Below are 13901 nucleotides of genomic sequence, written 5' to 3'. Positions count from 1 at the left end.
TTTGGCAACTTTCCTGGCCATCTGGAGCGTGGCCAAGAGGACTCTGCTGCTCTCTTCATATGCACTGAAAAAACAGAGAAAATATAAACAGGGGCCAGCAATGTCTAGATTCAAGTGAGGTATGTGAGACTGTGTACAGGGGGAAACTGAGGCAGTTTATGTTAAAGCACCTATACTTCCAGCTCTTACAGAAAGCTGCAAATGCTCCGCACATCTGGAAATGCAATTCTTCCAGCCCAGCTTCTATTCAGGACCAAAATGAGATGTTCTAGTTCCCTGTCCTCTGTATTTGCATCTTCTGGCCTTACAAGTGCCTCCTGCAGCATTACTCTCTAGCAGCAGTGATGGAAGGGAAGACACTTCACCAAATCCAGCCAAAGGCCCAAACTCAATAATTAAAAACATTGCAGGGCCAAGGGTGAGAACGCTAAAGACACCAAAAGATCTCACCTGCAATAGCTTCGTAGAGGCCAGCCTTATATTCCAGGTACTCGTGCTCCTCAAATCTCTGTGGTCCCTCGCACATGATCTGGCAATCTTCATCCTCGGAGTAATACCCTTTCAGCGCGCGCTCCAAGAAGTCAATGGCCAGCTCGTACTCCTCCTTGTCATAGTGCCTTACCCCGGCACTGTAGTCCTCCTGCAGAGTAGGTAAGCAGAAGACAAGACCGTGAGTGGGCTACGCTGCTTGGACCACAGCATCCTGCCCTTGCCAACTGCAGGCAGGGGCAGAACGATCTCCCCTGGTACCTACCAGACATAAGCGGTTGTACCAAACCACATTTAAGCCTTCAATGGATTTTTAGACCAGTGGAACCTCGTACACCTGCCTAAATGCTCTTCTGAACATCTCCGTACTTCGGGCATCCTCAGTGCCACTGCTGGATTACGCATTATGTGAAAAACCACTCCTTTCCTCTATTTTAGCCCTCCTACCCAACAATGCTGAATGCCAAGGGAAAAGACTGTACTTGACGCAGGCAGATCTGTTTTAGAACCTCCATCAATTACACTAAATGGCCACTTCTCCTTCCTTGTGTCTTGTGAAATCAGAAAGTTGGGGGTGGCCCTGGCATTTGTGTTGGCCTTTCACTTTGGGGAGGTGGAAAGAGCTGTCACTCTTCTGCCTGCCACCCTGCACCCTCACCAGCATAGTTATTTATGTGCATGTACCCTGCCCAGGTGGGAGAACCCAGCTCAAGAAACACACGAGCCAAGATCTGTCCGTCAGTGCCCATGGAGGCATCCATCAAAGCTGCCTGCTGGTGTGTGTTCACAGCCATGGATTTCCCCAGAGTTCCCTGAAGAGAGGGACCATGTTGGGGATGTAGCCATCAAACAAAGAGCCGAGAGTGCCTTGAAAAAGCAGGAGCTGGCTTGCCTTAAAGGAGAGTGCTGAAAGGGAGAGTTTGTTTTGCTGTATTGTAATATGAACCTCGGCAAGAATCTCCTCATTCATAGATGATGCTCTGTTGGCCTCCTACATCTCTTCTCTCCAGACTGCCTGACACTTAACCCCGGCACCTCTTTAGCTCAGACTCACCATGTGCTGCTTGGCCTCCCGGTCAATCAAGCTGACCTTCCCTGCCGTGGTCTTGTAGTTCTCGATGTCCTGCTGTATCTCCATGTGCTCAGGGTTTGCCATGAAGAAGGTATGAGCTGCATTTGCTGCCTCCTCCAGCTTGTTCAGCTGTAACAAGATAAGAAAGACCAGCTGAGTTGGTGATGTAGGACAATGAACACAGCAGTTTATGCTGCAACCCCTGACACCTATATCTCTGATAACCTTTTGACACCACTGGGCTGGGCAGTGATGGGATAACCAAGGAAAACCTGAACACAGAGGCTAAGGAAAACAGCTGAAATGAGAGGAAAGCCAGTGCAAGGGAAATCAGAAGAGCTGGAGTTCCCGAGAGCCAGACAGGTTGCTTATCTGTCTGCAACGTGGTCTATCAGTGATGGGGTCCAGCCTCTTTTCCAGCTGCACATCCTTTGAACTCCAACCCCCTGCACAGTCCTGGGTGAAGAGATGCTCTCATGAGGTATGAGACAGAGAGTGGAGGGGAAAGCAGCTGCTGAGACTGCTCTCTCTTGGAGGCTGAGATATGTCCAGGCTAAGGGGACATAAGGGGACATTTCTGCTTGTAAATGGAGACTTGGGACCATTTAAGCAGCTCAGCTCTGTATAGTTGGAAAAGACCAGATAGTGGCAGAGATATAAAGAGGAGTTTATCTTGGTATATCAAGTTACTTTGGATTTAGAGATTCAGAACTGAGACCAGACATTAGTTTCGCCCTGAAGAAAGCCTCCTAAACAAACAGAAATACTAGTGCTAAACACACCCACAGCAGCTGCCAGGAGCGCAGGGAGCAGGACAGATGTTCAGGTGAAACATCTGCATGACCTAGCAGGAGAGAGGTCACTTCCATGGCTAACGCACTTGCTCCTGAAAGCAAGCCAACAGCACTGAGTACCAGCAAGGTGCAGAGTCAGGCCCCTGGGATACATCTGCAGGCTGAGCAGGCTCACCCAGTCTTGTTAGCCAGGACCAGGTTAATGCTAGCCTTGGCAAGGCTGTGTCCAAGTGTCCTCCCTGATAGCGAAACCCACACCGAGCCCCATGCCACTGCTGCTAGGCTCCTCCTGCGGCACCGGAGCCAGCGAGCTCAAGCATGTCTACGTTACACTGCCGTCATGGTACGGCAGCGCACCTGAAGAAACCTGCACACTTACCCACCGGACAACCCGACCAGCAAAATGACAAGAACTGAAAAAGAGACCTGCAAAGAAGCGTGAGCTTCACACCCTGGTATCCTAGGCCTGGAGCAGGGCAGAGAGGCCATGTGAGGTGAGGTGAGGCCACGGCTGCCCTCAAGACCCTGCTCATCCCCGGGAGACAACGGCAGCTTCCTTGGGGCTCCTTAACACTGGATTAATACTTGCATGCACTTCATCAACTATAGCTTGCCTTTCAGCCAAGCCATGAGAAACACCCAAAACCTCTTCCAGTGAGCCCCTGTGAACTGCCTAGTACCCTGCATTTCTCAAGGGCTTAGAGAGGTCATACAAACACTCATCACCAGCTAGGCATACAGTAACTAGTTTCATCTCTGACATGATTATCAGAGATGTGGCTGAACTGTCAATTGTCTGAGCAGCCACCTCCTCAGCAGGTTGCTTGTTACCTCTGCGCAAGTGTTTGCAACCATCTTTAAAATGAAAATACACATGCAATAACACATGAACTCCTGTTGAACCAAGTGTGATTGACATCTGGGTGAAATCATGGGGCCTTCTTGAGGGATGCCCCTGCATATGTATCTCCTATGGCAATTTTGCATGCGTGGCTTGTGAAAGCTTTGTGGTGAAATACTAAGGGAAAAAATGCGAAGGATTTGCTCAGGCCACTCGGTTGCAGCAACAGCATGGCACAAAGTCCTTTTTTATGCCAAACACTGCTCTGAGCAGGAATAGCTGGCGTGGGGCAAGAGCAACAGCTTTGATTCAGCTGGACAAGGAGTGTCCCCCTGGAAGCACCGAGCCCACACCAAATCACTCGGCAAATCTGTTCCTATTTGGAAAGTGGAGCTGTCTGCCAGCGTTAATAAAATACTCCAGTTGTTTAACTGGCAGAATGATGCCTCCTTTCCTACTGCACGTAAAGCTTGGCAATACTCGGGAAAATACAGGGTGAAGACATGCATTATTTTTGCGAGGTAACCTTCCCTAACGGCGCAGAGGGAGCGTGTTTTGGCTGCCAAGGAAGCAGCCGGTGCCCTTTGAATTTCCACTCTCAAACATAATTTCCAAGTGCCAAATGTTAAAAAATTACTGTAACAGGTTTCCTTTGGCTTTTCCTCAAAACAAGGTGGAATTAGAAAGTGCAGCAAGCTGCTGAAAACAATTTTTGCATTAAAAAAGGGAGATAGATAGATGATGGTGATTGGGAGCCCGGCTTAAAGGCGAGGGAAGTGGTGAAGATGTGGAGCACAACAGGATGGGGAAGATGTAGAGCACAACAGGACACGCACCGAGCCTCCTGGCATGCAGCAAATCCCGCAGAGAAGCACCCAGCGCTTTCATCTGGGCTGTTTAGATCAGGACGAGTGCAAATGCAGTCTTGCAGAGCAAACAGGGGGGCTACCGTGAGTCAAACTGGTGGCAACTGGAGACGTCACAGCTCTTGGAAATCACTGTCTGAACTTGTCAGGGATGCCTGGGTGATTCTGATAGGGAGACATTGAATGGGAGCAGACACCCAAATCTACCAGGGGATTTGTGAAATTGGCACTTTTATATCAGACCAGCTGTTCCGGACACACTCTCACATTGCTCGCTGGGGCACAGAGAGGTTTTGAAAGCAGGTGCCTGGATACTTGAAGACCTTTTAGAGGAAAAACCCAGCCATCGCTGTGGGGCCAGACCCACGCCAGGTGGGAAATCTCCTAAACCCCATCTGCTGCTCTGCTGCTCCAGCACAGCCAAAATTGCTTGTCCGGTTCCCAGAAAGGCCAGGGCAGAGCTGGCCAAAGAAGCATGCGTGAATACCTCCGAAAGGAAGACGAAAGCTCTGATCAGACGGCATCTCAGCCCGCTCCCCAGATCTGCCCTTTGAACACTGAAGCACCCTGTGCTGCAATGCCCGCAGAAACGCAAAAAAATTGCCTTGTGCAAACTTCAGAAGTTTTTCAAGATTAGCTCTGTGCTGACAACGTATGCAGGGAAGCCAGCTTTTACTGCAAAAACAAGATCTATTCCAGTCCTTCACTTAGCATTTTCCTAAGGACACCACTCTCCAGCATAACCCCTTGGCTTCCCAGCAGGAGAGCAAAATGACTGTAAGAATTTTTTATCCAGGACAGCACAAAAAAAAACCCCAAACCCCTTCAGTGTAGAAGTAAATTTTTTTTTTTTTAAAAAGAGACATTCCTATTCAGAAACGTACATCCCATACTGAAAAAGCTCATCTCAACATAATCCCATCCTGGAAAAGCTCATCGCAGCTGGGCAGCATCTGATACAGGATAAAGGACAGACCAGAGCATCTCACGATGGGAATTTTCAGGTTGTGCTGAATGTAGGTGGGACTGCCACTGCAGCCAGTAATTAGAGAGGTCGAGATGGGGCAAGAGGTTTGTTGGAGACACATGAGCTGCTGACCTGATCCAGAGGACTGCTATTAAGCCACTATTTGAGCTGCTCAGGAGAATTGCATTCTTCCACGCCACACCACACCACAGATTTCTATTCATAGACAGCATCCTGCCTGTGCACACTTAAAAGGGACCAAATGCATCTCAGCCAGAGAACTGGTCCCTCGAGACACAAGCTGAGTCTGTTGTGGGATGTTCTTTTTTCCTTTGGTTCTAGCTCCTCTTCAGAAAGCTATCAAAAACTGTCACAGATCCTAGGATGGGCTTAGCTCTTCCTGGGGTCCACCCCTGTGAGATAGGAAGAGTCTGATTTCTAGACACAACAGAAAATCCCTTTCCCGCCCTTGAAACAAGGCTCATACTGTGTCTAGTACTGCTGGCTCTTCACAGCAGAGATGACCTTTGGATTTTGCTAAGTGGACTCAAAGCAGAACATTTCAACTCAACACTTTTCAATTTATCATGTCCCATATTTGCCTTAGAAACATTCGAGTAACACAAAGAAGCCAACAGCTGCTAAGTTTTGGGGAGTTTTTAAGTGGATGCGTGTGTATAAAAGCAAATTCCTAACTGGTAAGACACGTTCAGAGACTAGCACTGACATTAATTATGAAACACTCTGGGGAAACTTTTGCCAAAACACTCTGAATTCACAAGGAGCAAGATATTTTGGTGTTTAAAGGTCTGGGCTGGGACTCAGGACACCTGGGCTTGGTTCCTGGCCCTGTCGCAATCTCACTGTGCAGCCACTGGAAAAAAACATTTCGCTTTCTTTGTGCCTGATTTTCCATTGGTTTAAACGAATAACAGTAAAAATAATAGCATTTCTCCCACAGGGTAATCATTTTGTTTACTTAGATGGCAAGCAACTTGGGGACCGTAAGTATATGCAAGCATGTAACACCAGGGGATTTTGATCTTTGTACAACCATCACTGAATGAAAATCAGCAAGGAAAAAATGACAACTGTAGAATCACAACCTTAGCATGTGCTCTAAGGTCTGCTTGTTCACCCCACTGGAATGAGATCGCTGGACTATCCCTGCAGCTTTGCACCAAACCCTGTGTATTTCATCCAGAGAGGACACACGAAATCAGAACACCAGCACTGAGAGCGCCCTGGGACCACCCTGTCCATTTTGATCTTACCATGCCAACGGCTAGAGCCAAGAAGGGGAAAACCCAACATTTAAGTGCTTCTGGGTTTTGATGCTGAAAAATATTTTTTTTCCCTCATTTGAATGTTAAGAGTATTTCATTTCACAGAAAAACAGGAAAATCATTTTAAGCAGCAAAACCGCAGATTCAAGAATTTCAGCAAATTGCAAATGCTCAGTTTCAGTCCCATCTGGGACGGTGCTGGCCTGGACTTCAATGGGACTGCAACTTCCAACCTGCAGCAGTGGCTTGGATTAGGAAGGCTGTTTTAACTGGAGCGTTAGACAGGACCAAACACAGGCTGGAGAAAGGACCTTGAGTGAACATCTTGAGCATCACTACACAACCAATGCCAATTCTCATTGATAACAGTTGAGAAAAATCCTTTATGGAGCTTTCATGGGCTGCATGATGAAACATGTAATATAATGTTAACAGTCCCTTAATAGTTCATCATCATTCTTGTACCTGTCAAACTACGTATCAGCCAATAAACTCCATGTCGAGCAATCTAATTTGTACCTGTAAGGCCACTGTCACCAACCTGCCATGGTTAGGAAATCAACTGTCTCGCTGGAATATGTCTAACTTGCTATTTGATTTTACCATCACTTCAGCTGCTGTGTCCCTCAAAGAGAAAAACAGAGCATTCACCTCATCGCTAATGCCCACCCGAAAACAGCTCGGACTGGCTCAGCTCCACATGCAGGCACGTGCTCTGAATTCACACTCGCCCTCACTATTTGCAGATGAATGAATTCTGAGCAAAGCCTCTCTCATGCCAAGATGCTCAGCAAGCTGGCATAAACCCCTAGCCCCTTCCCTAGGGGATATGCCACACAACAGCACCGTGGTTTTAGCTAAAATGACCCTAAACTTGCAGTCCTTAAAGTTTGCTCTCTGGTGCTTGGCAGTGGAGATCACAAAGTGGAATAGGCGTCGTGCCACATCTATGAGAGGAGCATTGCACAGCTTTACAGTCTGCTCTTGCAGCTGGGGGCACGGTGCGCTGTACCACCACCACTTTGCCTACGTTGAACACTGACATAGTGCTGTTTATGGGGGGAAGCAGCTGTAGCCAAAACATCTATAGGCGCTCAGGTGCTCTCAGCTCACCCTGCCATTTTCACAGCAAAAACAAGGATAAAAGAGGTGCAAAGGTCAGAGGGTTTTAGAGAGAACATAGCCAAAGCAATATTGACTCTGACTGCCTGAGACAAGGGGTCACAAGGCATGATATAACCAAGACCTCAGACTATTATTGACGATGAGTTCCCATTTCATTGAACACATTATCAGATATTGGCAACTGTCATGCATTCTGTATGACTGTCGTAATCCAACCTGTTTCTATATTAAGCTATCTTCAGTACGTAAGACATAGTTTGAATCAAAACTTCTTTTTTGGGAGGGGAAGAGAAGTAAGGCTTATACACTGGAAAATGTGTCAGATCCCTCAAAACCCCAGCATTTCTTGCCATGCCAAGACCGGACCTACCTGCACATAACCTCTGTTAATTGCTGAGTGCATGAGCCTGGCATGGAGCTTATGAGAAAGAATTTCAAATCATTCCGCTGACCTAGAAACCAAAGTCTCAAACCTTCAGACAGCTCCTGGCTTGCTGAACAGATATTGGTTTTTTAAACTTTTCCATAGCTCTGCTGCTGCTGTGTTGTATCAAGGGCTTAGTGCACTGGGCTCTGCAGAGGAGGGAGGCTCTGGAGTCGGTAAGCACAGATAACAAGGGAAATAAAAGGTTCAGTGTCATGAAGGATTAATCTCGTTGTGTCTATGCAGAGCTTACTGCCTGGGCGAGTAGAAGCAAGTAGCAGTGAGATGGCTATAAATAGCACGTGACCTCGTCTGAACTATTTTATTATTGCAAATAGAGAAGGAAGAAATTCTACAGAGAAGTTAATCAGGAAATTTTCCCTCTGCTGATGAGATCGCACATTCACAGAAAGATGCTTGAGCTGTCTGCAACCCACAACGGCACCCACTGACCCCTCAGAAACGCTAAAAACAAAGAGCAAGGTAAGCATATAGCAGAAAAGGGCCTTAGCCGAGTGTAGGGCATAGGTACCAAGTGACGAAGATGTGAAGCAGCCTTTGAGCTCATTAACACACCATCCCCTGCTCTCTGAAGAGTTTACCAGTTCCTTGTCTTCCAACTCAAGATAAATAGGGTTGGTCCCCCCTCCTTGCTACTACTGTGACGGGGGGCAGTAGTGATGCCTTCCTGGAGGCTCCACATGCATCTTTTCAGAGGTCTTCTCCATTTTCAGAATGCAGACAACCTCCAATGTGCTTTGGACGGTTCCTCTCAGACCACCCCAGCGCGCCTTGCTGTGTGGTGCTGCTCACCAGTCACTCTGGTAGACCCAAATCCAAAACAGAAGAAATTTAGAGAATTGGCACAGGGAAAATTTCTCATGAGAAAGGAAACTTAGGAAGGATTTGGGGTTTTTTGTTATTCCAACAAGCAATTTTTCAGTACACAAACATACGCGGATTGGTAGGTAGATGGTCAAAAGAACTGACTAGATGTTGAATTAGTCTCCAGAAAGCAGCAGATACTTGGAGATTTAAAACTAAACTGAACAAACCACTTCAATATTCTTCATGGAACAAATTCTTTCAATTAACCAAGAGAGAAATCAGATTTCCTAATGAATCTCTCACTTGGGCCATGCTGGCAGTATTTCACGCAAGTGTACACATGTATGTGCTGAGCAGACTGACTGCACCCCCTGCCTGAAAAGGCCATTTTGCATTGAGAAAGCAAATAAGACTGAGACACTTCCTTCCTTCCCTCTCTGACAGGCTCCTCTTAAACTGTTCCCAGGCAGGTAAGGTTGAAGATTTTCACACGTTTCTGGCTGTGCATTATATGCTTCAGTGCACACGTGGTGTAGCAAATGCTGCACAAGGAGCAGGACATTACTCACAGCAAGTGACTTGCAAAACCACTTCCCAGCAGGAAGGACCCTTCCCACATAAATCTCAAACACACTGAGGCATCACAGGATTCATCCACGGAGCAAGCAGTGGGAAATGTGTTTGTGTTTACTGAACCTTCGATCTGACTGATTGTGAAAAACACTCTGAGCCAGATTTGTCCTGTGTAAACACTCAGCTCTGTCTAACATACTCTGATGACAGCTAAGTTGTGTGTGAAACAGCATTTTCAACAAGGAAAAATTCCTAGAATACGCGGTATGAGCTCTCCTGGCAAAAAACCAAAACCTCTAGAACTGGGTTTTTAAAGCTTGGGCAAGAAACCCCTTGTAGATGAGATTCTTCCCTCCATGCCAGTACACGACAGCCAAGATCACAGACAGGAGCTGGCAGTACACGGATTTCAGCACACTACTCTGTACAAGAAAAAAGTCCCTTCTATCAGCGGAAAGCTGGCCAGTTGTCCCCCTCCCTCCAGCTGCAAACACACAACCACGCTGCCAACACATGATGGCCATGCCACAGTCAGTGGTGCAAAACATCCTGCACCCTGGACCACGGGAGGGCTCTGAGCAGCTCCTCCGAAAGTCATGTCTGGCTAGAAATGGGCCCCTTCTCTATTTTTAAGGATGCTAGCATAATTTGAAGGCTAAGTAAGAGCTTCCCTTATAATTTTCCTTGGAAGAGGTGGGATGTATTCAGCCCTCAGGAATCTGTGCAGATCGTTACCCATGAGGCTCCTACACCCCAGAGTTTTCCTCCGTCGGGTAATTAGAGATGAGCCAGTGGCCCTTGAAAATGAGCAGCATGGGAGAAGCAATACACTTACAGACTAATGGCAACAAGCAGTGCTAGGTACTAAAAGGTGGGGGGTATAAAGCCAGCCAGGCTTTCCAGAGCAGAGGTTTTCTCATACATGCCTTTCCTCCTGTTGTTATAGCATCCCTATGGCAGCCCCAGTTGTTGCACACCTGGGAAAGTATCAGTCAAAGATTAGCCTGTGCGGTTTAAGCTAATGAAATCGAGCAGCTGGAAACAAGCAGCTTGTGACTATCCCCTCCTCACAGACCACCAGCAAGAGTCCCGTGGGCCACAGCCTGTTAGACAAATAATGAGCTTCCATCTGATATATTGACTGATAATAGACAGAGAGGCAGGTGGTCTCCTGCACAGAGTCTCGGAAATACCTGGGAGAAGAGAGGTGAATCTTGCTAACCCCACTGGCAAGAAGAAAGGGAGCCCTTTGCCCATGAAGGGAGGAAGGTCAAGGCTGGAATGCTTCAATCTGATTAAGGCTAAAACTGATTGCATGCTTTTAGGGGAAAAACAGAACAAAACAAACTTGGCAGGCAGTTAAAAGGGCTGGGGGGTGCATCATGTAAGCGTGAGTCACAGGAGGAAGCAGACAGGGCACCCTCTCCAGCAGCAGAGATGCCACGGGAACATAACAATATTCTACGTTTCCACAAAGTCTTCCAACCTCAGGAATCCAAAGGCATTTGATTTGGGCCAGAAACAAAGCAAACTCACATGTGATGAAAGAATTGAAGTGATGACACAGAGATGGAATGGGGGATGCTTGGGAAAGGATGCTTTTGCAGACAGTCTTATTGTGTCTAAGGTCCCAACACAAGTATAATCCACAACACAGAGTCATCGGCACGGAAACAAACTTAACTGTTTATTCTAAGGAGAATGAAGGCCAAAGCACACTGCAGCACGTCTCTATCAAAAGACTTCCCATCAGTAAAGGATTTCATAAAAACAATGGCAACACACAACCTCCCCTCCCAATGAGGGGATGAGAGTTATACTCTCGTGACTGAATTGATCAACAAATACTACACAAGCAATGGTGAATAACCTGGGAGCTGTGCATGACAGGCTGATGCCATCCATGTGCCTACAAGAATAAGGCAAAGCAGCTTATTCCAGCAAACTTCTGGACATCAGTACTTCTGCCTGGAAAGGATCAGTGGCATTTCTTTGGTATGTTTGCAAGAATGCAGCTACGCAAGTCGGAGGCTGGACCCAAAATCAGCAGAACTGTCACATATTCTCTGTTTTCCAGATTCTGCGTCTTTCCTGCTTTTATGTATCTTTGCTCTCTGAGACCCGTAAAGCAGCAGCTTTACGTTTAGATGTGAATTTTCTTTAGCATCCTGCTTCCCTGGACATTGCGACTAGTTGAGCTGCACTGGTTGACAACATCATCCTAACCAAGCTGTCTCCATGTTGATATCTCTACAGAAATAATTACTAAAACACTTAAGAAAAACACAACAGAAAAATCCGAGACAAACAGAAAAATTCTTACAGCAGAAACTTTCCTCCCTTTCCAGGGTTTAGCAATGGCTCAGCATCTTTTAAGAGTCAGACATGATGAACTGTTGAATGCCCTTCGGCAGCCAAAGTTTCCTGTGAAAATACATATGTTTGTCTGCTGTTACTCAACATCATCCAAACAGCTATGCGTGCCCCTAGAAAATGCCCTTCTGAGAGGACACGTGGATTACTCGAGACCATCCTGGAGCCAGGAAGCCACACTGATCTGGTGATAAAATGATACTCCTTTTTTGCAGCCCTTTTCTGATGTAAATAGAGTTTTGTCAAATGGCTGTTATCTAAACCCTGTCCCAAGCCTGAACACTGCCTCTCCCTACCTTCTCCCTGAGCAACAGAAAGGTCAACTCCTACAGAAGGTACCGACTGACCCTAACAGTGATTATGGTCAGTTTATTTTATTAACACCAGAGCGTTTGTTTGAAAAGCAGAGTGCATAGCCCTGAGGGTGGGCTGCAGACAGGACTGTGCTATCTGAGAAAGAGGTTGTTATCTCCCTCTGCCCTGAGCCATGATGGGATAGCAAAGGCAGAAGCAAACAAAACTTAAATCCCAAGGAGAAAACAGACTCATAGCATATCTATGCATCGTCCCCTCACACAAAATCCTTGACAGTCTTCGGTTTTAATTACCATGTTTTTTCCAGACACGGTGTTTCTGGAATACCTTTTCCAGGGCTGGAGTCATAAACCAATGGATCATGACTCGCAACTGCTGAATGCTTGGAAACCATCGTGACAGTGATGGACATTAGGGCACTGCAGACTTGATTAAATAAATCATCAGATCACCATTCCAATTCAACAAGCATTTTGCAAAGACTAAAGAAGATCCACAAATCAGGCGTGGGCTCTGTTCACCATGAGGGGAACTGACTGATGCCAAGGGGAAGCAAACTGAGCTCATGCCTTAGGTGACTTTGGAGAAAACTGCCATCTTTGAAAAGAAACTTCTACGCTGATCTGATAGATTCACCACTACCGGGCCAGCATCGAGGCATTGCATTTACTTTCTGCAAGGAAGCAATGCTTGTACAGAAAGACAGGGAAGTGGAAAATATATCCGCAGTTCTGCAATATAATCTCAGTTGGTCTTGCAAGGGACACTACCTGTATGGGCTGTCAAGCTAGTTCAGGCCAAAGGTTCATGTATCCCAGGAACCTTACCTTAGTGGGTGGACACTTGTGGGCAGGGTGTAAGGACATGGCAGGTACACAGTGACCCTCGCACACAGAGTATCGTCAGCGAAAGCAGCAGCTTACAGGCTTCCTGAATCAGGATTTGCCTCTGGACCACTGTGCTTAAAAGCCACTGATGGCCCTATCCTCCAGGGAGCTGTGTAATCCTTTCTGGAACACATTTATACAAGCTGCAATAAATAAGGGATTTGGGAGATTTTAAGACATCAGTATATTATTTTCACCGGAGTAGATGTGTGGCTGAGAAAGACCCACTGCTAGGCTATGTTGGAGTTCTCAGAAAATGTGGGGGTTGCTGCAAAATACACCTGCACACACATTTACACGCCTGGAAGGCAAGAGCCATTGCAGCAGCACTGCAAACTTCCTCAGGTTCTTCCAATGTTCATTACACTAAAACTCAAACCCAGCTGAGTAAAACAGGGATGGGTTTTCCCACAAAATGCATCTTCTGAAATAAAGACAGATGAAACAGGGCAGGGGAGGGGGCCCGCAACCCACCCTCTCACGCAGGACACTAAGAGCATATCAGGTCTCAAGGGTGCTCTCTTGGTGGGCAGGATGACATGAGATGGACTGTGTTGATTTCATAGCGTAGCAACTGCCGGGCACATTCTCAGCAAAATCTGACCCTGCAAATTCTGGAGGAGAGGTCCTCTTTCTTAAGAGCTTCTGACTGCTGCAGCTGAGGTTGACACACAGGATGAAAGCATGCTGAAGAACCCACCTTCAATGCACTTTCACCTTCAGTTTATCCAGCACTACTGAAGAAACATGTATTTCATTTGGAGAGGATGTAATTCTACCCTTGCAAATGTGACTCTTAACCTAGTCCAGCTCCCCAAGCTTTGATGAGCACTGTTACTAATTTGAGAGAGGAATTATTGGCTTTGAGAGAAGAGTAACACCAGTCTCCAAAATGACACCTCGGACACAGCCCAGGGGCATGTTACGAACACCGTCCGCTGCTGCTCAGGCTCTTGGTGCAGCTCCAGCGTCTCCTGTGGAGTCACACCAGGGTGAATTTGGCTCGTGCTTCAGCGAGCGAGGCCACATACCACTTGGACAATTGCCTCCATACATGACAC

At 46.9% G+C, this 13901-nt stretch overlaps 1 protein-coding gene across 1 annotated transcript in view; it reads right to left on the bottom strand.

The window, feature by feature from the left end:
* The window catches only part of P3H2 (prolyl 3-hydroxylase 2), a 78138-nt gene that overhangs the window by 16208 nt on the left and 48029 nt on the right, over positions 1–13901 (bottom strand). Inside the window, exons 2-3 of the mRNA XM_076341096.1 lie at positions 1544–1690; positions 451–640 (exon numbers count right to left, since the gene is read on the bottom strand). Of these exons, the coding sequence (XP_076197211.1) occupies positions 451–640; positions 1544–1690 (337 nt within the window). The remainder of the gene's footprint in view (positions 1–450; positions 641–1543; positions 1691–13901) is intronic.

This window comes from Aptenodytes patagonicus, chromosome 6 (genome assembly GCF_965638725.1).
Source record: "Aptenodytes patagonicus chromosome 6, bAptPat1.pri.cur, whole genome shotgun sequence".
NCBI classification, from domain to species: domain Eukaryota; kingdom Metazoa; phylum Chordata; class Aves; order Sphenisciformes; family Spheniscidae; genus Aptenodytes; species Aptenodytes patagonicus.
Note: the sequence above shows the minus strand (reverse complement) of the source record. Positions and strands in the feature narration are given on the sequence as shown.